At 41.7% G+C, this 21,936-nt stretch overlaps 1 protein-coding gene and 2 long non-coding RNA genes across 3 annotated transcripts in view; 2 read left to right on the top strand and 1 right to left on the bottom strand.

Moving 5' to 3' along the window:
* The window catches only part of LPIN2 (lipin 2), a 36,514-nt gene extending 21,134 nt beyond the window's left edge, over positions 1 to 15,380 (bottom strand). Inside the window, exons 1-6 of the mRNA XM_082235167.1 lie at positions 15,230 to 15,380; positions 5,592 to 5,792; positions 3,675 to 3,770; positions 2,966 to 3,267; positions 1,800 to 1,907; positions 251 to 374 (exon numbers count right to left, since the gene is read on the bottom strand). Coding sequence (XP_082091293.1) covers positions 251 to 374; positions 1,800 to 1,907; positions 2,966 to 3,267; positions 3,675 to 3,770; positions 5,592 to 5,783 — 822 coding nt within the window. The 5' untranslated portion in view covers positions 5,784 to 5,792; positions 15,230 to 15,380. The remainder of the gene's footprint in view (positions 1 to 250; positions 375 to 1,799; positions 1,908 to 2,965; positions 3,268 to 3,674; positions 3,771 to 5,591; positions 5,793 to 15,229) is intronic.
* On the top strand, positions 6,952 to 11,488 carry LOC309539214. The gene is made up of 3 exons (XR_014222767.1): positions 6,952 to 7,415; positions 10,308 to 10,416; positions 11,323 to 11,488. It is a non-coding gene; the product is annotated as an uncharacterized lncRNA (long non-coding RNA).
* Positions 14,862 to 20,766, top strand: LOC309539218. The gene is made up of 2 exons (XR_014222772.1): positions 14,862 to 14,984; positions 15,859 to 20,766. It is a non-coding gene; the product is annotated as an uncharacterized lncRNA (long non-coding RNA).
* Positions 20,767 to 21,936: the final 1,170 nt, after the last annotated feature.

The raw sequence follows: 21,936 nt of genomic DNA, 5'->3' as shown, positions 1-21,936 counted from the left end.
TTAGACTTCAGGTGCACAAAATTCTGCAGCAGGAGCCATGTAAGATTCCTGTGGTCAATCACAGCCTATGCTGGAAAGTTCGCCTGCTTTTAGAGAAGTACCAACAATGAACCACAAGAGGGAGCTACCTTCGTGCTATTTCTATTGGAACAGGCTCCATAATAGTGCTACTTTTTAACCTATAAAAAGAAAATCTCATGACATTATCAAAACCTTCCCTCCAAAAACTTGTATTTGCAAATAACTTTACCTTGGTAGATTCTGGGAACCCTCCCCACGTCCATTCAATGTGAGACTCTGCTCGGAGTAAGCTCTCCGTAGGCTTAACTTCAAGTTCTGAATCACTTTTAGGACAAGTTGGCTGGCTAAATGGACTGTCAAAATAAAACAAAGCTATTGTGTTTCAAGGCATGAGTTGTTTAGATCTTTTCAAGGACTGTTTTCTCCAGTTTAACAAAGCTTCACTTATACAGAAAGCCAAGTTGGGCTTTCAAACTGTGAGGCAACAGGAGAGGAAAACTAAAAATCACAATAAAGTAGTTAATGTTGGCCATTCTAAACAGATTTCTTCATTAGGTGTTTTTTAAACATTTTCAACATAACTGTTCTCACAAGGCAAAATAATTATAGTTGCAAGTTCTCTCTCTCAACAATATATCCCTATTCTGCAGGCTTAAAACAAAAATGACTGAGCACATTTTCAACTTAAGGCAAGCATGTACTCATGTAAGCAGATCCAGGACTTCCAATCAAAGCATAGTGTATGAGTGGTAATTCAAGGATATTTATGGAAACTTGCAAAACCAAGTTAGATTTCTTGGTCCATTTGCAGCCTACTTCTTTTTTTTTTTTCTTGAAAGGAAGCAGTTTTCAAGACACACATTCAAATCAAGGAGATAGATGGCAGGCAAAAATCCACTGACTTTTCCATTGTGATCATAGATTACCCTCATTTCTATTGCCATTCTACCCCTTCCCCACATAATTTACTTGGTCAGTTACACAGCAAAGAAGCCCTAGTTCTTCTCAGCCAATTTGAAGAAAAGTGTCTATAGAGTTAATACCACATGGAACTTCCAGGTGTTATTAAGGTAAGAGGTTCTGAAAAATGTCTAGTATCAGAGGTTGGGGCAAGGACAGCTTAAGTTAACTGCCAGAGTACACTATCCATAGAAACATGGCAAGCCACAGAAGTATTGCCCATGTTTCAATAGTCCAGTGTTATGCCTAATGTAATGTTTATGCCAGAAAAGCATCCCAAGAAGTATTGATCTTTATTACAAGAGTAGGCAATCTGTTCTGAGTCAAGAGCAACATTCCCATGGGGGCATGTGCAATGCATGTGGTGCCGGGGGGAGAGACATATCAGCGGTGGTTGGGGCCAAAGCTGGAGAAAACAACCTCTTTTTTTGCTTTTTCCTTCTCTCTTATGCATGCTTTCTGGTGCACACATTCCCCACCACCACCACCACCAACCACCCCTTCTCTCTCACCAACTCTCTTCCCCACTTTCCATCATTCAGTGTTCTTTCCCTGCCAGTCAATCTTCCCTTGGGATGCCCAGCCTCCAACTACTATCAGCCTGCTCTGCTCCTGCCTCCCTCCCTCCCCAGTTTGCTCCAGATCCTCAGCCTGGAGAAATCCACAGATGTGAGTGAGGAGCCCAACTCTTCTCTTTCTCCATCCTGGAGATCACAGGGAATACCCTGGAGAGTCCCATGGGAGCCAGGGTTTGTCCAGATGTTCTGTAACACCAACATTCAGTACATTAAAAAGAGTGACACATGAAAGTGACCTACTTCTCCAAAGGAGACCAGTCTCCATCTGATAAAGGGTAATGGTCCTTTGCGTGGTAAATCAATGATTCCTTATACTCTTCATCCTTTGGTGGAGAATCTGATGGGTTCCTGTGGAGATGAGACTATATTTAAAAGGGGGCTCACAGAAAAAACCCTGGTGATGTATTTTAACTGAAGAGTTCCAAGCAACCTGAGGAGAAACCAACACTTCCATAAGCAACTTTTCAACATGATCCATATTCTGATTTGAGCAAGACCTGGAGATCCAGCCCCACTGACTCACATCCATAGGAGCTGAGACAAGCAAAGGGCTCTAACTCCATTTCTGCCAGAGTAAACAGCAACAGGGGCTTTGGAAGAACTCTCCTTTTTGTTGAATGCCAAAGCTGTTCACTATTGTACACATGCTTGGAAGGATTAAAGAGCCTTTGCTTCTTGGAAGAAAGTGGCTGAAGAATGTAATAGTATGTGTAGGGGTTATGATGGAGGCTGGATAGAAAACCATGAGAACTAGATCACATTCACTCTGGTGCCGACTTCCCTATGCATATGACAGACTGTGTTTTCTTTGTGGGTCTCACCCTTCATGATTATCTAGTTTGTTGCGTGCGTACATGCACTCGTACACCACAACCAAGACTTGCTCAGGGAAAAAATTACAAACATATTTAATGACTTACAAATTAGAAAGTCTCCAGCAACTACAATACATGAAACATTTTCCGATTGAGAAATGGGGTTTAAGTGTTCTCAAAAGTAATGCTTTACAAATTAAAAACTTATGTAATGCAATTTAGATACAGGTTAAAATTATATATTTATTGCAGGTATTTGCTTTTCTTATTTAACATTAGAAATACAACCCGAATGGGTAATTATCAGTGCCTGACTGTGTGACTAGAACATTCAGTTGACATATCAGCATATTTCTTACTAAAGACCACCCCCTAGTTTATTATCTGCTTTTCTGATTTATAAGTAGATATAAGTTATTACAAACTCCAAATGTGAATTTCCAAATATTAAGTAGTTGAACATTTAAACAGCTGGAGGATTCTTTTCTGGTAGGATTTCACACTGTTGCCAAATATAAAACAAATATAATTACTGAGCTTTTTATATTTCAACAGGTTAGCCAAATAAGAAGGTAGTTTTAAAAAGTTTACCTCAGAGGCAGAATACTTCTCTCATCATCTGAGCTCATTTCCATTTCAAAGCCTTCCTCAGTTCCAGGAGCCGAGATCTGATCTTCCTTCTTGGCATCTTGTTTACATTTTCTTTTCCTTCGCTTTTTCTTCTTCACTGACCCAGAGGGGAAAAATGGCTCTGCTTCCACAATCTGTAGTATTTCTGAGCTTAGACACATCCGTTCATTGTCACCCGATTTCAGCAAGTGATCATCAGTTTCTTTGAAGAACTGGTCTTCTGTAGGTATTGGGGATGTTGCAAGATGTGCAGGAACTCTTTCCTTAAAAAATGATTTGGGCAAGAATAACAGTTACATACATTATGTATGGACTACTAAAGTATTACAATATTCACTATATTGGAATTATATTGGAATTTAGTATATAGTATATTGAAATCACAGTGCATGTATAAATTCCCATGTAAATGCAGGTAATTTCAGATCCATTTTGTGATGTTCAGAAACTCAACAGACATACCTAAGACTTTTCATTGTCACTTAAATATGAATGTCAGTATTCATTCATGTACGTCCAAAAAGTGAGGAAAAGAAACGCCTGGCTCCTAAATTCAAAATGCGTAATTATATGAAATCCTTATTTCCCAATACACAATTTCCTCCCTACTACATAAAATATGTACAACAGAATGTCAGAATAGACATGGATGTTAAATTATGCTGCTTACAAATTTTTCTTCTGTTTCTTGCACAAAGAAAGCTTCTCCATTATCACCCAGTTTCATATGAAGATCAACTGCTTCTCCGTTAATTTCAATATCAATCTGTGGAACATACAATACCCTTACAGCATTTGAAAATAAAAATACACACAAAAATTAAAAATTTTGCCTCTTTACATCATCCATCCCCACCCCTCTAATCTTTGAGACAAATGGGTAAAGACTGAATGATCGACATACTCTCTAGTACTTGTCTACCCACTTTGATCGGAGCATACATTACATGTGACAAGCTGACCCGGTATATCTAAACTTTGTGAAGTTGGAAGAAGGTAACAGCCCCACTAGCATAAACCAACACATGTTACAGAGACTGAGAAAGGCAGGAAAGAGCAACTGCAGCCACTTCCTTCATCAAAGCTGAGAGAGAGAGAGAGAGGTGAGAAAGAAGCAGGTTGCATCATACCTCATATGAACCAGTGAGACTGGCCAAGAATGAAGTTAAGAAGAGTTCTGCTGGGTAAGGTCAAGCCCCATCTAGCCCATCTTGCTGTTCTCACAGTGGCCAGCTAGATGCCTATGGCAAGTCTATTAAGTAGGACATGAGAGCAAAAGCACTCTCCCTACTTGTGCTACTGGTATGCAGAGGCATGCAGTCTTGGATGCTGGTGGTAGTACACAGCAATCATGTCTAATAGCTACTGGAAGCCTTATCCTCCATGAATTTTAAATCCATGACTTTTAAAGTAATCCAGGTTTGTGACCACTGCTGTATCATGTATCGGCAGCTGTTTGGCCCAGCTGCAACCTAGCTGCCCAAAGCCAAATGTGATCTGCAGGGACAGAGTCACCTAATGCTGAGTCCATGACAAAGCACTCATTCCTTGTCACCTTCCTGAGTAGCTCATCCGGAGCAACAACACTGACTGATTGTTCATTTCACTAGAGTTCCTAAACATGACTAAGGAGATTCATTCATTTTACGCCAGAACTAGAAGCAACTAACCAAGAAAACCAGGGATCATTACGGATAGCTCAATGAAAACATCCACTCATGTCTGCTGAACAAGAAGTTTCTATACCCCCCCCATAAAACCCACCAAAGCTAGAGATTATTAAAAAAGAGAGGCTGAAAATCAAACTGCCAGTATCATAATGCCTTTGTAAAAATATATGGTGTGGCCACACTTGGAATGCCGTGCAGTTGTGGTTTTCTCATTTGAAGGAGGATTTTGTACAGCTGGACAAGATGAAGAAAGGAGCAAGTAACATTATTAGGGGCCTGGAGCATCTGATGTATGAGGAAAGTTGACTATTTGAAGCTTTTTATTTTAGAAAAATGGCAAAGGAGAAGCATGGGAGAGAGGCTTATAAAATTGTGCATAGTGTAAAGAAAGGGACAGAAAAGTTTTCCTCCCTCTCTACTAGAACTCACATTACTATGAAGGTACTGGTTTCCCAGTGAAATTGAGTAACAGTAGATTCAGACAGACAAAATTCAAATGAATGTATGGCATTTGCTGTCAACAAATTAACCTCACAAACTCTCATGGCTGCTAGTCATAAGATCAGCCCTACAATAGTTTAAAGACACCCCCCTCCTCTGTAGGTTAAAAGAGAAACGCATGCAAAATACATAGCATGCAACAGAGAGATCCAAGTCTTTGTTGTACTAATGAAACAACAAGGTTAATAATACTCTATTTAGTCATAAATTAGAGTGGCTTATATTTCAGATATGCACCATTGTTTGAAAGAAATGCAGTATCAGTAGGAAATTTGATTTAAATCAAGTCATCCTGTATCAAATCTCAAATGCATCCATTCCCCTTTAAAGCTCCCCCCCCTTTCAAAAATAGATTTATATAGACGAAACTGCAGAATAGTTTTCATTACAAGGTCCCCATCATTCATGATACTCACAACTTTCTCCTTCGAACGTAAGACACCAAGCTTTCCAAATCGGACATGGAATGGGGAGCAAAGGTATGTGCCATCTTGTTGCCGAACTACAATTACATCAATGCATCCTGAGAGCGTTGCCTGATTGATTCCTTTGTATAGTTCCTTAACAGTCACCAGAACTTGGCCTGCAAGCTGCCCCACGTAATTCATAATTTAAGGCTGCAAAGAAGAAATTGATTGAAATGATTAATCAAAATTTAGGTAGCCATGGTTGCACATAAGAAAATTCCAAAGTTCTCCAAGTCACTAGCATAAAAGTGTAAGAAGCTTTTCTAGACCATGATCTCTACACACAGCTTATCTTTATATGCCATATCCAGTATATCAGTTTCCAGCTTCTACAGTTTTAGGAATTGATAAACATCACTTAAAAATCTCTATAGCTCAAACGTTCAGTTGCCTATCAGCAAGTGTTTACTTATGAAGTGTAGATGAATCCAGAAAACTACATACATGTGCGAACTACTAAGTTTAGAAGCATCTAATGATGAAACTAGGAAGGAGGGCAGGGGAAAATGGACAGAAGATGGGAGGATGGGATGATCCTGTAGCCCAGTCCTTAAAATTTTGGTTCCAGTTATATGAACTAGATATTTATTACTGTTCTAGTTTTGTTCTTTTATTTGACGGCATTTCAAAATGGCCTAATCAGTTTCTAAAATGACCTAATAACCAGCTTAGATTGTTGTACACAACTGGTTACTTTGCATGTGAGTACTGCATAAGATAAACAAAATTCCATTTTCAGATGATTAAAATGGCATTTTTAAAAAAGTGTTATTATGGAACTTCATGTAATGAAAAGGTAGGGTGAAGTAATAGTTAAATATGCAGCAAGTAGCAGAGCAAGCACACCTAACTTGATAACCAATAAAGCATGCATACACACACACACACACACACACACACACATATATATGAAGTTTATATTGTTGTACCATGACAGAATTTACGACACTCTGATGAAGCCATTGGATAATGGAATAAGAGTTACAAACTGGCTCTATGCCACATTAATATTTTTATTTTATTTTAGTAAACCTGTGTGTGTGTGTGTGTGTGTGTGTGTGTGTGTGTATGTCAAAAACCTAAATGCTCATTCAATGTTAAAGAACCACTTAACATAAGAACAGACTGCTACTAGTATTCCTTTCTACAATAAAAAGGTTTGAAAATATTTCCTCAGCTTTCTTACAGAATACTGGTGCAGTTTAAAAACAACTAATCTCAAGAAAGCCCATGTGTGGTATCTTTACTATATGGGCTTTCCCAGCTGTCCTTCGCTGCTAGAGATAACCAGTCATGCTCTGTTTACAGTGATAGGCAATGATGTTGCATTCTGAGTCACATGATATTAGTTTCATTCTATTGACCATGTGATTTCTCCTATCTGACTTAATCCCAGGCCTGCTTAGCACATGCCTTTTTCTGAATTTACAGACTGCATTCCGTCAGTGGGCAGGTGAAAGCAGGAGATGCATGCTTGCTCACTTCAGGACATAACACAGGCTAACAGGAAGAAAGAGGTTTTCTTTCTGTGCGCCCACAGCTTTCTCTGGCTTCCTCCAGACATTAGTCTACCTGGTTTCGTGTTAGCTTTTGTTTTTCATATCTGGCCCATAGTCCAAACGTGGGAACAGGGTGCATGGGCATGGGCGTGTCCACATTGTAAAGGATAGGTCAACTGCTGTCAGCTGCTATGCACAGTGCAGCTGGAATAACAGCAAGAGTGGAGCACTGGGATGGAATCACAGATCAACCAATCCAGTCACAAAATGCAAGGTATGAGCTCAGATACCTAACTGAAGGGGGCTGGGATGAAGGTGACAAAATGACAGGTAGGCAGTGGAGTCTGGAAGAGAAGCTGCCTTGCATGTATCACTCTTGTCTTGGACCTGGGTGCTGTAGCAAATGAATTATATGCAGGTGAGTGGCCTGTGGGCTGCCAGAAGAGAGACAACACTCTGCTCCTCCTCTGGCAGTGCCTTGTGTTTCTGCACCAGGTGTGAGGGAGTGCCCTTTGCTTCCTCTGCACCCAGCACGGAAATGAAGCGAGCTGCCTGTGGTGGCTTCCTTGTTGCGAGAAACTAGGCAAGTGGTTAAATACCAGACTGGTATAAACAATTTCATTTTTGTAATCTCATAATGCAAAGCCCTTGTCAATACAGTGGTACCTCGGGTTACATACACTTCAGGTTACAGACTCCGCTAACCCATAAATAGTATCTCGGGTTAAGAACTTTGCTTCAGGATGAGAACGGAAATCGTGCTCTGGTGGCGTGGCGGCAGCAGGAGGCCCCATTAGCTAAAGTGGTGTTTCAGGTTAAGAACAGTTTCAGGTTAAGAATGGACCTCCGGAACAAATTAAGTACTTAACCCGAGGTACCACTGTAATAGGAAAACTCTCACACACCCCAGGTGTTCAGATGTCGAAAAAGTTGCTTCAGACTGAAACTTAGAAAGTTTCTATATTTTTAAATCCTTGTTTAAAAAAACACAAGTCTTTCTTTTCTTTCTAGCTTTCTTCTTGTATATGCTGCTGGTGGTAGTGTTATAGAACATTGCAGATACATGTAGATTCACTTGCATGAAATTTGAATAGAATCATAGAGTTGGAAGAGACCACAAGGGCCATCGAGTCCAACCCCCTGCCAAGCAGGAAACACCATCAGAGCACTATAGAAATACTTTAAGCTATTTCTTTGTTACAATCTTACAAGCAGCAGTCCAAAAGAAACTTCTTTTCCTTTTTTTTGCAATGTTGTTACAATTCTTGAAAACACTGAAAATTTCCTGTCATTGTCCACCTATTTCAACTAGCTCCTCTGTCTATAATAAAGCCTAGTCAAGGTATTTATTCCTTAATTTAATACTATTTCTTTCCCACCCTTAATCACCAGGTGTTTCAAGGGTAGGTTACATAGGAAAAAGCAGGTGCACACAATAAAACCAAGCAACAGAACACTAAACAGCACGAAACACTGAAGTGTTTTAAATAAAGTTGCTTAATATCACTATGTTAATTTCACCATAATTTGCAGTCGGGGGAAGGATTTAGTGCTATTTACCACTGCAAATACATTTTGAACTTCATTACTGCTTTGCTGTACCAGAAAGGCAAAACAAAAGAACCTCAAGGTATTGCTAGGATATCTAGGATATCTAACAAGGATGCTGAGTGTGCAAGTAGATTGCTGTTATCACTGTGATAGCACCAAATAAACAAATGCAGCATGTAAACAAAAACAACAAACCAACCCTTCTGTGGTCTCATTAGGTGGTTCAAGTAATGCATGGGGAAAGGGTCAATAACTTGTGTAAACCCCAACACATTGTTAAGGACATTGTTTTCAGGGACTGCAGAGAGAAGGTGCACCCACAAGCCCATATAGCTGGCATTTGGTGGACAGCAGCACTACGTTGTGAGCTGCTTCTCCACAGCCTTGATTGGCTGGGCACCATTTTTTAAAATTAAAAAATCTCCTTTTTCTCCTTCCTTGTAACACCACGCAGCCAGTCAGATTTGGCAACTGTGACATCACCAAAGGCAAACTAAACAATGCCCACATTCTAAACTAGCTTCCTTTGCCACCGACATCAACATACCGGTAATCGCACAGCCAAATCAGTTTAGCTGTTATTAGGATAAAGGGGCTCATTTTTCAAACAAAATATGGCACCAAGGTGGCAACTAATGGGGCTGTAGAGCACAACCAGAGTAAGGGTTTTTCCAGTAAAGATTGAAGGGCCCCCCAAAAGGTCCCTCTTATGCCAAAGTTTTTATTAGAAGACGTTCGGCTCAGCCCATGTTTTGAGCACATTTCATTATTTCACTTCTAGGTAGCTTGTGAAGGGCTTTCAATAACAAAACATGCTAATTTTTAACACTTGTAATCCCATCTCATTGTGCCATAAACACAAGAGATCTAATCTCCTCTATCTATCTGTCAGCTGTACTTTCTTGACAAATGCTAAGGGTGAAGTAAATGTGCCCAGAAGGCGAGGTGAACGAGTGGAAAGAGAGGGAGGGAGGGAGATGGGGAGAGAGCACAAACCAGAAGTCAGCAGGACTCCTAGCATCATCCATTCCCATTCACACTCACCTCACTTACTCACACTGTAAAAGGTAAAGGGACCCCTGACCATTAAGTCCAGTCGTGGCAGACTCTGGGGTTGCGGCACTCATCTCACTTTATTTGGCGTACAGCTTCTGGGTCATGTGGCCAGCATGACTAAGCCACTTCTGGCAAACCAGAGCAGTGCACAGAAACACCATTTACCTTCCCACCGGAGCAGTACCTATTTATCTACTTGCACTTTGACGTGCTTTCGAACTGCTGGTTGGCAGGAGCAGGGACTGAGCAACTGGAGCTCACCCCGTCGCAGGGATTCGAACCGCCAACCTTCTGATCGGCAAGTCCTAGGCTCTGTGGTTTAACCCACAGCGCCACCCGTGTCCCACTCACAGTGTAGCAAACTGTTTAATTCTCATCCTTCTGGCATAACTAAGCCAGCATCTCCACAGGTGTTTATACCTTTGCATGACAGCAGTCAATTGACAACATCTGAGCTCATCAGGGGTGCTGACCTCCCAACACATGCTAGCCTCATGTATTTTCTTGGTATATGTTTTCTAGTTGTTTCCACTAACCCTTCTCTTTTTCTGTCAGGAAGCTCAGGAAGCCAATGTTCATATGGATATGACAGGCATCCCAGAATCCACTGCTTCTGAAGCCCTGTTAATGTCCAGAGAAAGGATCTTGTCTAAACATATTTTTAGGAGGTCTGTGTTTATGATGTTCCATCTCTTACCCTGAATTAACTGTTCTTACTTGTGGGACGCATCTCATCCAATCACCGTGTCAACCAGTTTTCTAGCAAGGTAATTGGTGGGTTATCCAGGATCAGATACCTTGGGAAAGAGTATTCTACCACTGCACCAAAGCACATATATTGTGATATAGCTATGCCATACTATGGTGGCCACACCATTTCGTCCCATAAGGCCACAACATCCAAGGCCTCCATAGGTTCAGATTCAGGAGGCAAGAATCATGGCAGCTTTTATACGAGAGGCTTCCAAAATATGGAATTTCTTAAGTTAGCTCTCCCAAAACTTTCCTCTTACTATTTTCCAAGCACATGGGGGTGTCGCAGACTAATATGTGATCCTATGCATCTTTACTCAAAATTCCAATGTGGTCAATAATGCTTACCCCATACAAAGGATTCACAGGATTGCAGTCTCTGTGTGCCTGTTGGAGAAGTAGGATAACCAGATTGTCTGAAGTCAGCAATCAAGCCATATTCTGGAAACATGAGCTTGCATTTGGGTATTGTAATAGAACTAATCAAGCATAATCATTGCCTGTTTTCATTTAAGATCGCAGGACAAATAAAATAGATGCACATGCATTTTGAAATTTCTTTTGCCTTACTGACTAAATCCTTGTGTGCTTTGTCCTATTATTTCATCTAGAAAGAGCTAACCAATGTGTAGCCTTAAATGGTTTCTCTCCTCTTTAGGACTCAAGAAATAAACAAGGTTTTATATATCTGATCCGCAAAAGCACCAAAGTAAATGTGATTTTACTTATATAATTAGCAACTGTGTGGTTTTTGTTTTTTTTAATGGAAGTCATGAGGTGGGAATTACTAATTGTGTGAATAACATACCGGTATGTTTCAGCCCTTCATAATAAAGAACTGATCAACAGGCAGCCTTACATCAGCAGTAATGAGTGCTTAAGATTTCTGAAACCCCAGCTTGTGTTGGGACTTCCAATCCCTGTGTCCATATCCTAGAGATAACAGAGAGAACTCTACTAATCAGCATCATTTCTCACAGAAGTTCACTAACAATAACCAAGAATGAAAATTTATTATCCAGGGGCAATGTACATTTGATTACCAAACTTAGGGGGAGGGAAGGACAATAGAGTATGTGTCTTTCATTCAGCATCACTGCACTGCTAAAGACAGAGTGCATAAGATGGAAATTTAATCTGATTCAAGAAGACAAGTCTTATATTCTTAACAAGCATCAGACAATGTTGTGCTGAAAATAATGCAATGTGTCTTCATCAAAGTATCCTAAGACTGATAAAGGGGCAATTCCATTACTATTGTAAGTCACTTTGAGACTACTTTATGGCAACAGGCATGATGGAAATTTTACAAACCAGTAAGTAAATTATCCTACACACTCTCACTTGTCAGTAAGTCTCACTGAATTCAACAGGATTAACTTCTGCCTAAGATAGCACAGAAAAATTCACTTAACCACCTTTTATTACAATCAGAAACTCAAACCTCACAACAGGAACTTGTGAGACTGCCAGGGGGTGATGTAAAGAAGTGTTGCAGAAAGGCCAGGTTGTTGGCAACATGGTGGCACAAAGAACCAACAAATGGACTTTAAAGTACTCACAAATTAAGTTTTGACTGTGCAAGTACAGATGTTTTTTTTGTTGAACTTTCCCAAATCTAACCTGAAGAAGCAATGGAAGTTCCACAGCTCCAAGGTGCATATGCAGACTAAATTTGTTAAAATGTTGGTCCCTATTAGAAGGCAATGGGACGCGGGTGGCGCTGTGGGTAAAAGCCTCAGCGCCTAGGGCTTGCCGATCGAAAGGTCGGCGGTTCGAATCCCCGCGGCGGGGTGCGCTCCCGCTGCTCGGTCCCAGCGCCTGCCAACCTTGCAGTTCGAAAGCACCTCTGGGTGCAAGTTGATAAATAGGGACCGCTTACCAGCGGGAAGGTAAACAGCGTTCCGTGTGCTGCGCTGGCTCGCCAGATGCAGCTTTGTCACGCTGGCCACGTGACCCGGAAGTGTCTCCGGACAGCGCTGGCCCCCGGCCTATAGATGTGAGATGGGCGCACAAACCCCAGAGTCTGTCAAGACTGGCCCGTTCGGGCAGGGGTACCTTTACCTTTACCTTATTAGAAGGCAAACTTTATATCCTATTTTGAAAAGTAGGTGTACGTTTTCATTTTCAGGTTTTTGTATTCATGAGATGTTCTGAGAATTATATACCTTTTTAAAAAGACCCCCCCCGCATGCTGTTAACGCTTTAACCATCTGGTGACACACTCACTGTCTCTCATTTTAGGAAGAGTTGTGCAAATATCTTCTTATTAGACTTTCCAAGTAATTCAAATACCTCAGGCTATCTGTGTGCCAAAGTCTACCTTTTCAGGTTGTCTGGAAATACCTTAATCTGGGGTGCATTTTTAGCCTCCAGTTTTCAGAGAGAGGTGTACAAGTGTTCCCTTTTCAGATATTTCTAGTAATCAGGATGTCTTATTCTACATATATATCAAATTTGGGAGCTTTAGCTCATTAGAAAGGATCCTAAATGTCAATTCCCCTCCCCCCCCATGAGTAAGTAATGTACTAACCCAAATCTGCAATCCACTACAGGGGGGGGGGTGAAAGCCCAGACTAGACCAGCTCCATCAGGCTCTGCCCTAGAAGTGACACTAGCGACCAGGGAGAAGAGTCGGTGGAAGAAGATTGGAAAAAATTTAAAGTATATTTACAAAAACATTGCAAATTAATCAATGTTAGAAGGATGCTGGAATGAAGCTATATGGTTTTAGCAGAAATGAAATAAAGAATTAAGTAAAAGCTGATTGATAATGGGCCAAAATGAAAAAAATTAAGGTTACACCGTTAAGATAAATTATAGAACAAAAATTGAGAAAGATGGAAAGAATTTGCTGAAATAGTTAATTGAACTAGAATACAAAAAAGGGAGGTGTGAGGAGGTCGATGAAACAAGTAAATGAAAGGTAAAGATATGGAATATTGGATGTGTGTTTTAGTGTTTTTGTTTCTTTTTGCTGTATTGTTGTATTGTTTTTTATGTTTTTCTTTTTATGTATTGTAATGTATGTTTTGTTAAATTTTTTATTGTTTTCCTTTTTCTTTTTTCTGTAATTTTTAAACTTCTAATAAATATCATTTAATAAAAAAAAAATAGAAGTGACACTAGCTTTACTCAGCTGGCACAGATATCCTTGTTCCACCTGTTGGAAAGCTTTCTACCAATGGTAGTCTGCAGAATGTTTCAAAACAGAGTGCCCCAGAGAAAGGGCTTAGCCAGCCTGGGAGCCACTGAATCCCAAGCCAGCTCCACTACTATCACTTGATGGCACAGGGTCCAATTCAGGCCAGATTGCTACATCAAGTCTAGGTTGGCGAAGCCTGGAACAGTTTGTGACTCCCCCTCCACATTCTGCATAGGCCAACTTGAATGATGGGGCTCTGGATGTGGCAGTAGCTACACTGCTCCATTGCTACCTGCCATGTGTTTGGATTGCTCTGGCAGTCAGGCAGAGACCCCAGAGTACCTTCATATAGATATGTGGCTGTACCTCCTATTATCAGAAGTAAAAGTAAAAGAAAAAGATGACCTAACACTGTGCGTAAACATATCAGACAGTTTACTTTAACATACGCCACTGCTAAAGACAGACATAAATAGGTCAATATTTATGACATCTCAGACTAAAACACATGGTTCTACTTTTTTATTTTTAAAAATGCTGTTTTAGACTTAACAGCATAAGATTTTAGAAGATTTGCTAGGAATTTGGTATAGTACGATTAAGTCTTAGCACATGACAGCGGTTGCAAATTCATAAATAATGTGCCAGGCTTTCATGGTAATCTCAACCAAGACTTCAGCATGATTTTAACTTTATGTATTCATTCAGTCATTCATTCAAGCAGCAGTTCAACAAGAGTCCCAGCTCACAACATACATTAATGGTCACAGAAGCATTAACAACCCACTGAGCTACATGCATCACAGACACTACAACCATAGGTTTGAATCAGAGGAGCAGACAGCAACATCCAGAACCCAAGCAACCAAAGCACATGAATTCAAGAAAACCAACAGCCACAGCTGCAAACCCTGTGTAAAGGATTGCAATCAGGGGCCGCTAAAAACCTGCATGTTTGCTTTCAGTGGCTGCTCTTGAGTAAACACTGCCCTGATGACAATTAAAAAAACCCCGCACAATGCATGCAGTTATGGAAGATTACACTCCCTCTCTACTGGAAGGCACCACAGCCGGCATTGATCGTGGGTCACCTCCTACCACCAGCTTCCTTTTCCCCGATACACTGGCAAGCAAACCAACAGGGCTGGCGAGGGCCAAGGGAAACGGGTTTCTCCCTCACCATCTATCTGGAAGCTGGGGGGAGGGGGTGGGGACCAGAAAGAGAGGGGAGGCGCGCGGTTGCGCCCTGTGACCCCGGCGGGACTCCCTCCTCCTCCCCCTCCCTGCGCAGCTGTGGAGGCAGCCGCGAGTCCTGAGCTCCTCCGGCGTCTGTTTGGGGTGAGGGACCCGGGCGCGAAGGCGACGCTGGGAAGGGGCGCGTGGTGCGCGCGGGCGAAGGAGGGAAGGAAGGATGCAGCAATAGCAGCAGCAGCAGAGCCTCCTCAGGACCAGACGCGGAGCTGGAGAGGAAGTGGGGGGGGGCGGCGACGGGACGGGGACGTGGTGGCCCCTCGAAGCCGCCCGGTTCCCCGAGGCTGCCTTGGCGAGGTGGTCAGGGGGGGGGGCTCCCCCTCCTTGCCTACCTTGACTGTCCGCCCGCGGGATGGAGGCAGGAGAGCGAGAGAGGCTTGGGCGAGGGCGAGGACCAGCCACCAGGCGCTCGAGGCGGCGGTTGAATGAACTGAATGGGCTGGAAACGCAGCCAGCGCGCGGCGCCGGAGGAGGAGGAGGAGGCGGAGGGGGGGGTGACGCACGCGAGCGCGCGCGCGCGCCCGGCGGAAATTCCCGCTCTCGCGCCCCCTCGCTCTCTTGCGCGACGAAGCCACCAACTAGCGGGGTGGGGGGGGGTAGAGATGAGGCGCACGTGACGAGGAGCGGGGGTGGGGGCGGGAGGCCACGGTATTCTCTCTCTCTCTCTTTCGAGCGCGCGCCCAGCATTCCACCCTGCTGCGATGTAAAACGACCCGGGCTAATTAGTGGCGGTGGCGGCGTCGGCAGGAACAGGGAGGAGCTTTCTTCTTCTTCTTCTTTTCCTCCTGAAGTGGATCGTGTGATCTGTTGCTTGCAGACTCTTGCGCATCGGGCGCATTTTCCTTCCAGAATGCATATACAGTAGCCAGCGCCAGCGTGCGCATTGTGCTTCGGGCGTGCTGAAGCCCTATACAGTATACAGTTGCATATTATAAGCTACACATTAACATTCCTGTTACAGGTTATCCTTCGAGCCTGGAAGGATAAACACCCAGCGTCCTCCACGCAGTGAAGACTTCATAATAATAATAATAATAATAATAATAATAATAAAGCCAATCTAGCATGGATCTGAACAAACATGGATCTGGAGGGCTTCTATCGACTCATATGTTTGATAAAAGTACTGATAGGTATTGTATTCTCAATGCTGCCAGTGTGGGTCCCCTCCTTTTTAATATCTTGCTTTTGTTTTTCTTTGTCAACTTAAGACACTTAAAAAAATACAAAGCATTCTTGTTAGATGAGAACATGCTTGTGAATACTTAATCAAATGCATCTCTGTTGCACATGCGTATGTTCCTCCAGGGTATTCCTTTTGCATCACCTGCTCCTGCTATCATGCATTCTGTGTATATTTTCTGCATTTGGGATACAAACACAACAATATGCTCCATTTTATTAATGTTGCATGACTGGCCCACCAGTGAGGCAACTGCTTAAGCAACAAGATCCACAGGGGCAGCAGATCCTAATGTAGATCTTTCTTCCTCACCTTGTTGCTCAAGTAGATCTTCATTCACCCCACCCCTTCTTCCCTGGCAGTGAGGGAAGCAGACTATAACAAAGCAATATAAGTGATGATTCATTTCAGTTAAAAACAATTCGTAATTGACAGGATAATTTATACATGTATTGCTATGCATACAGTATATAGCAGGCACTGATCAGGAGCAAGCAGAAACATATTTAGGATTATCTGGCCTTTCCCCTTCCCTTTTTTGCTATCAGGATACATGTTTTCTGTGGTGGGTTCTTCAGAGATCCCTAGAAGTTATTTGATGAAAATACTACTACACAATAAGTGCAGGTAGATGTAAAACTCCAAATGGCAGAGGCAAAATGTTTAAACTTTCCAAAGAGGTTTTGGCATGTTTCCTGTTGTGCAGGAGATACTCATAAGAATCCACTGTATAGTTTACTTACAGTACTGTGATATACATCTCTACTCAGCAGTATGTCTTTTTGTCTTTAAGGGGGCTTACTGGCAAATAAGTGGGTTCAGGATGGCAGGCCAGACTTTGATTTGGGGTTGACACTAGGGAAAACAGGGTTCTTATGCCATTGATAGTTGTATCTCCACAATCAAATCCAGGTTTTGTGAGGTGTGTGCATGGGAGCAGCAGTGACATACAGGGAACCAGGCAGAGGGCCTTCTTGGTAGTGGCGCCTGCCCTGTGGAACACCCTCCCATCAGATGTCAAAGAGATAAACAACTACCTGACATTCAGAAGACATCTTAAGGCAGCCCTGTTCAGGGAAGTTTTTAATATGTAATGCTGTACTGTTTTTAACACTTGATTGGGAGCCGCCCAGAGTGGCTGGGGAAACTCAGCCAGATGGGCGGGGTATAAATAATAAATTATCATCATCATCATCATCATCTCTAATTTTGTGTTACGTCATGCCCTCGTAGCAGCCATTTTGTAATGAACCCATATCACTTTCTCAAAATTTGAAATGTACCCACTGGTCCAGAAAGGTTGTTGACCTCTGTACTACAGCATCACTTGTGGTGATCCATTGTGGTGAGGTTCTCCTCACAAGCCACTTACTTGGTAAGGCTGCTTCCAAATTTAATAGTGCCTCCATCTCCTACACAGCCATATATGTGTCAAATACTACTGTGTGGTGCACTGTTCTCCCTCCTCTCGTTTTCTCCTTTTCCTCTGGCTAATATAGATTGCAACTTTAAGGCTTCTGGGAAGACATTCTACCCCTTTTCCACTTCAGTTTCCAGCATGAGAAGACTGCCTATAACCATCTTGTACTGGGAAACAGCAGCATAAATACGTCAATAATTATTTTAAAATGTCAATAAGTTCAATGATCAAGCTATTAAGTGGGCTGCATTTGACTTTGTTAGTAACCGTGTTAAAGTCCACAGCAGAAGGCCTGAGGCAAGTGCACACAGACCTAGTACACAATCTAAAGCTTGGGTGCCTAGGTTTTTAATGACATTTTATTTATTTAGCAGTGTGGGGAGGTTTGCATTTAAAAATAAAGCTATAGAGTGGTTTGGTACTGCCTTGTTGCTTTATACAGTGATTTAATATCACTGTGTAATTGCTTGTGACAATTTGTGGGATGGTATCACACAAACAAGTGCTGAAATAACTGGGAAATACTCTCTATCTTAAGTAAAGGCACATTAGGTACCTGGAAAGCAAAAACAATATGTTCAGTCTTTGTGCTTTATCTTATCAGCATTTCTGTATCAGTACTTCTGTATGCAAAGTCTATATTATGCTGTATATGAAAACCTATCCTTCGACTGCACCAGTTCTTGCAATGGTTAGCCACAATATATATAAATCCAGTTGATGCATACACTGTTCTCTCTCTCTCTCTCTCTCTCTCTCTCTCTCTCTCTCTCTATCACACACACACACACACACACACACACGGCTCATAGTACAGGTAGAGCACAACAGGTGTTGTAATTCCTGCTAGTAATGTTTACCCAGCCTAACCCATTGGCTGCCCGATCCTGTAACAACAATACTCTAATTACTGTGCAGAGGTTAGTGTTCCCTGTGTCCACTGAACTCAGTTCATCCTTGGTTTTGTTTACACGTTCAGGGTGTGACTCATAGACTGAAGTGAGTCAAAAGAGGGTCAACAATCCCTACAAGAGTAAAAGCCCTTATCCTGGGATAAGGGATCGTGTAAGCAGTAGAAGGACTATAATTTCTGGTGAGTGGGGTTCAGAAGTCCACAGGGAAGCCAGGGACAATTAAAAACTTTAGATAGCAATGGAATTTTTTGTTGAAATGGGCCAAGATTTTATATCCGAATGCCAGATCTTGTATCTCAACAATTTAAGCAGTCTCATAGAAAGGCAGGGACAATACATTTGTCAACTGCCCATCTGATGTGCAGGAGATCTCAGTATACTGAGCTGATGGGCAACTGAACGCACTGTAGTATTATTACAGATGGATCAGCTGCTTTTACACGTAGTCTGGAAAGCAACTATATATTGTACACTATTGTATATTGGAACATGATTCTGGATTGGGAAGGTGCAATACCAAGGTTGCAAAGTTATACAGTACAGTATACAACCAACTGTGCAGTATGTGCCCCTGGTCTGTTCATCACTTGTTAAGTGAAATCTATTGGAACAAAAGGGTTGGTTATCATTCATATATTGTTTCTATTGTACAAAATACTTTATTGTACAAAGTATTTTAAAATCACAGCTTAACTCCTGCTCACAAGGATCTTCCTTTTTAACGATTATAGATATACATATACATACGTACATCCACACACATGAAGGCTGAAAGAAAACAACCTGTGTAAGGCTAAATACTTTGGTTTCTAAAATCCCTAAAACTGCTAGTTTCTAAGGCTGGGAACCTCTATTTTCATTGGATGTTTGTGTCTATACGGTCACAAAAATAATAATGTGATACTATAATAGTAGAGAATATGGAAGTCATCTTGTATCTATTGTTTAACGTAGTCTCAGAACATAAAAAGAGCCTGCTAAGCTAGGCCAATCCAGTCCAGCATCCTATTCTCACAGTGGCCAACCAGATGTCTACAAGAAGCCCACGAGTAGGACTTGAATGCAACAATATTCTCTTCTCCTGCGGCAGCTCTGTCCCAATACATTTTAGCACCTGAGGCGAACCAAAAAAATGGCATCCCCTCACCAGAGAAAAGGGGGTGAGTGAAGTTTTACATCGGGAACAATGTGGGGAGTGAAGATCTACATTGGGAACAAAAGAGGGAATCGAATCAGCTTTACCCAGTGGTTGAAGTGGGAATCAAAGGCCGTTGCAGGATGCGGGAGTGGCCTTCTCTGAATCATGCTGGGCAAGTGCAGAGTCCAGGAGACCCAGAAAGCAGCCTTTCTCACCATTTCCTCCCTAGGGGTGGGGGGAGACCAGCAGTGACTCCTGTTCACTGAGAGGCATGGAGGTGAGCTTGTGAGGAGGTGGCAGATACAGTGTGTCGCAGCCATTGCTGCCACTGTGGTAGTGGTGGCGGCGGCAGCATGCGATGCATTCCTTGGATGCTGGACCTGCTTCTCCTGTGGATCCTGCCATCTGAGGCAGTCACCTCACCTTGCCTCATGGGTGAGCTGGTCCTACCTGCAGTTTCCAGCAACTTGTATTCAGAGGCACACTGCCTTATCCTCCATGAATTTATCATTTAAAGCCATCCAAGTCAGTGGCCATCACTGCCTCTTGTAGGATCAAATTCTATATTTAACTATGCTGTGCAAAGAAGTATCTTTTTAAGCCAGTTTGCAAATAATACAGCACACATAGGTATACAGAATGAATAAATCATTTATCCGGCTTGATGCTGACATCATGCTGTTGAAGTACTACAAATGCATAAGAATTTCAGCTTTTATTTATTGGAAAACAGCCAGTCTGACTCTCTCCTAGTGCTGCAGTATTGCCTGCCTTTTCTATTTCTCTGGGACTTGTGCCAAAGGAGCACTTTAAGTATTACAGGGTAAATGTGTAGCTCTCATAAATTTATAGATATCTTTTAAAAGTGTCACTTTTCAATGATTGTGTACCAAATGCTGATTTAAAAACAAAAATGCTCGATATTTTAAAAGTTATGATTTTAAGCCAGTCTCTAGATGCTAGAAGTTAGAATGTTAGAACTGACTCACTGATTTTTAGTACTTGAACTTGACAATCACATTACAGTTCGGTTTTATGAGATTACAGAAGAGTGGGTATTCAATCTGGTCTTTATTTTAAAACATGTTAATCTATATGGCATGCATGCTCTGCAAATTTATTCTTATTACATCTCAGGTTCTCAATATTCCATGAAGCAAAACAGCCATAATGTTGGATATGAAATCCTTGTTATCCTTCAAATATACTAAATTATATTTATTACACATCTATCCACATCTTTTTTGCTGTTCGTTGAATTACATATAAGAACTTATTTACATTTTTAAGAACACCATTAGAGCATAGGAAGAACCTTGGAAGCTGTCTTATAAGTGCACCACATACACACCTTACATTTTCACCAAAGCATACTGGGAACTGTAGTTTACCCCTGACAGAACTACAGTCCCCAGCTCCCTTACAGTTCCCAAGATTATTTAGTGGAGGAAATTATGCTTTAAGCGTGCAGTATGTATACAGCCTATGTCAGACCAGTGTTCCCTTTAGCGCTGCGTTCTCATCACTAGCATGGAAGGGTGAATCTGATAGTTACAGTATATAGCAAGACAATCAAGTTTGAGTTTATGACAAAATGCTGTGTTCAGTGAAGCCATTCTCATTTCACCACAGACATAGTACTCAGGCATGAAGTGCTATCTAATATCAACAATATACATTTCATAATAAGAGTAATAGAACAACAATGATCCTATGTTTTAACTCAATCTTTTCTCCATGAATCTCAAGAATTTGTCTGCTATGCCATTCTGTCTTACTACCCAGAACATTTTGTGACCTCTTTAGTTTGACCAGCTGTCTTTAGGATCATCTCCATCTTCTACAATTGGATTTTCATTTGGATCAGACATCTCTTCTGAAGCAATAATCTATCTTACTTATGGCTTAATGAAATCTGATTCAAGGAAAATAAGACATGGTTCATGTTGGGGGGGGGTGCCCTCAAACACTTTCTCTTTAAAGGGACATGTGGGGTTTATTTGTCTCTTCCAGTAGTGCTAAGTATTGTGTTTACTCTACCTGAGAGAGCACATGGTCAGAAGAGTTATGAAAGACCTTGTCACTAAATTATAATGGGCTCTTCTTGGCAAGATTGCTGACTTCACTATGGAGCAACTAAGAGGCATCACAAACATGGCCTTCCCTTGTTATGAAACACCTGCTGTGTTAAAGGAAACTGATATTTATCTGTGCACGCCAACCATTTCAATTCATCTTCCTGAAGTGCTTTAATTAGAGCAAATAAAAATGGAGCAATTTCTGAAACAGTACAAACTGCTAGGATCTATTTCACACACATTTACTTACTTTTTTTACTTAATACAATTTCAAGTATGATTACACTGCAGTGTAAGTCCATACTG

Source organism: Podarcis vaucheri (genome assembly GCF_965113315.1).
Source record: "Podarcis vaucheri genome assembly, chromosome: 8".
In the NCBI taxonomy this organism is placed as follows: Eukaryota; Metazoa; Chordata; class Lepidosauria; order Squamata; family Lacertidae; genus Podarcis; species Podarcis vaucheri.
This window is presented reverse-complemented; position numbering and strand designations above follow the sequence as displayed.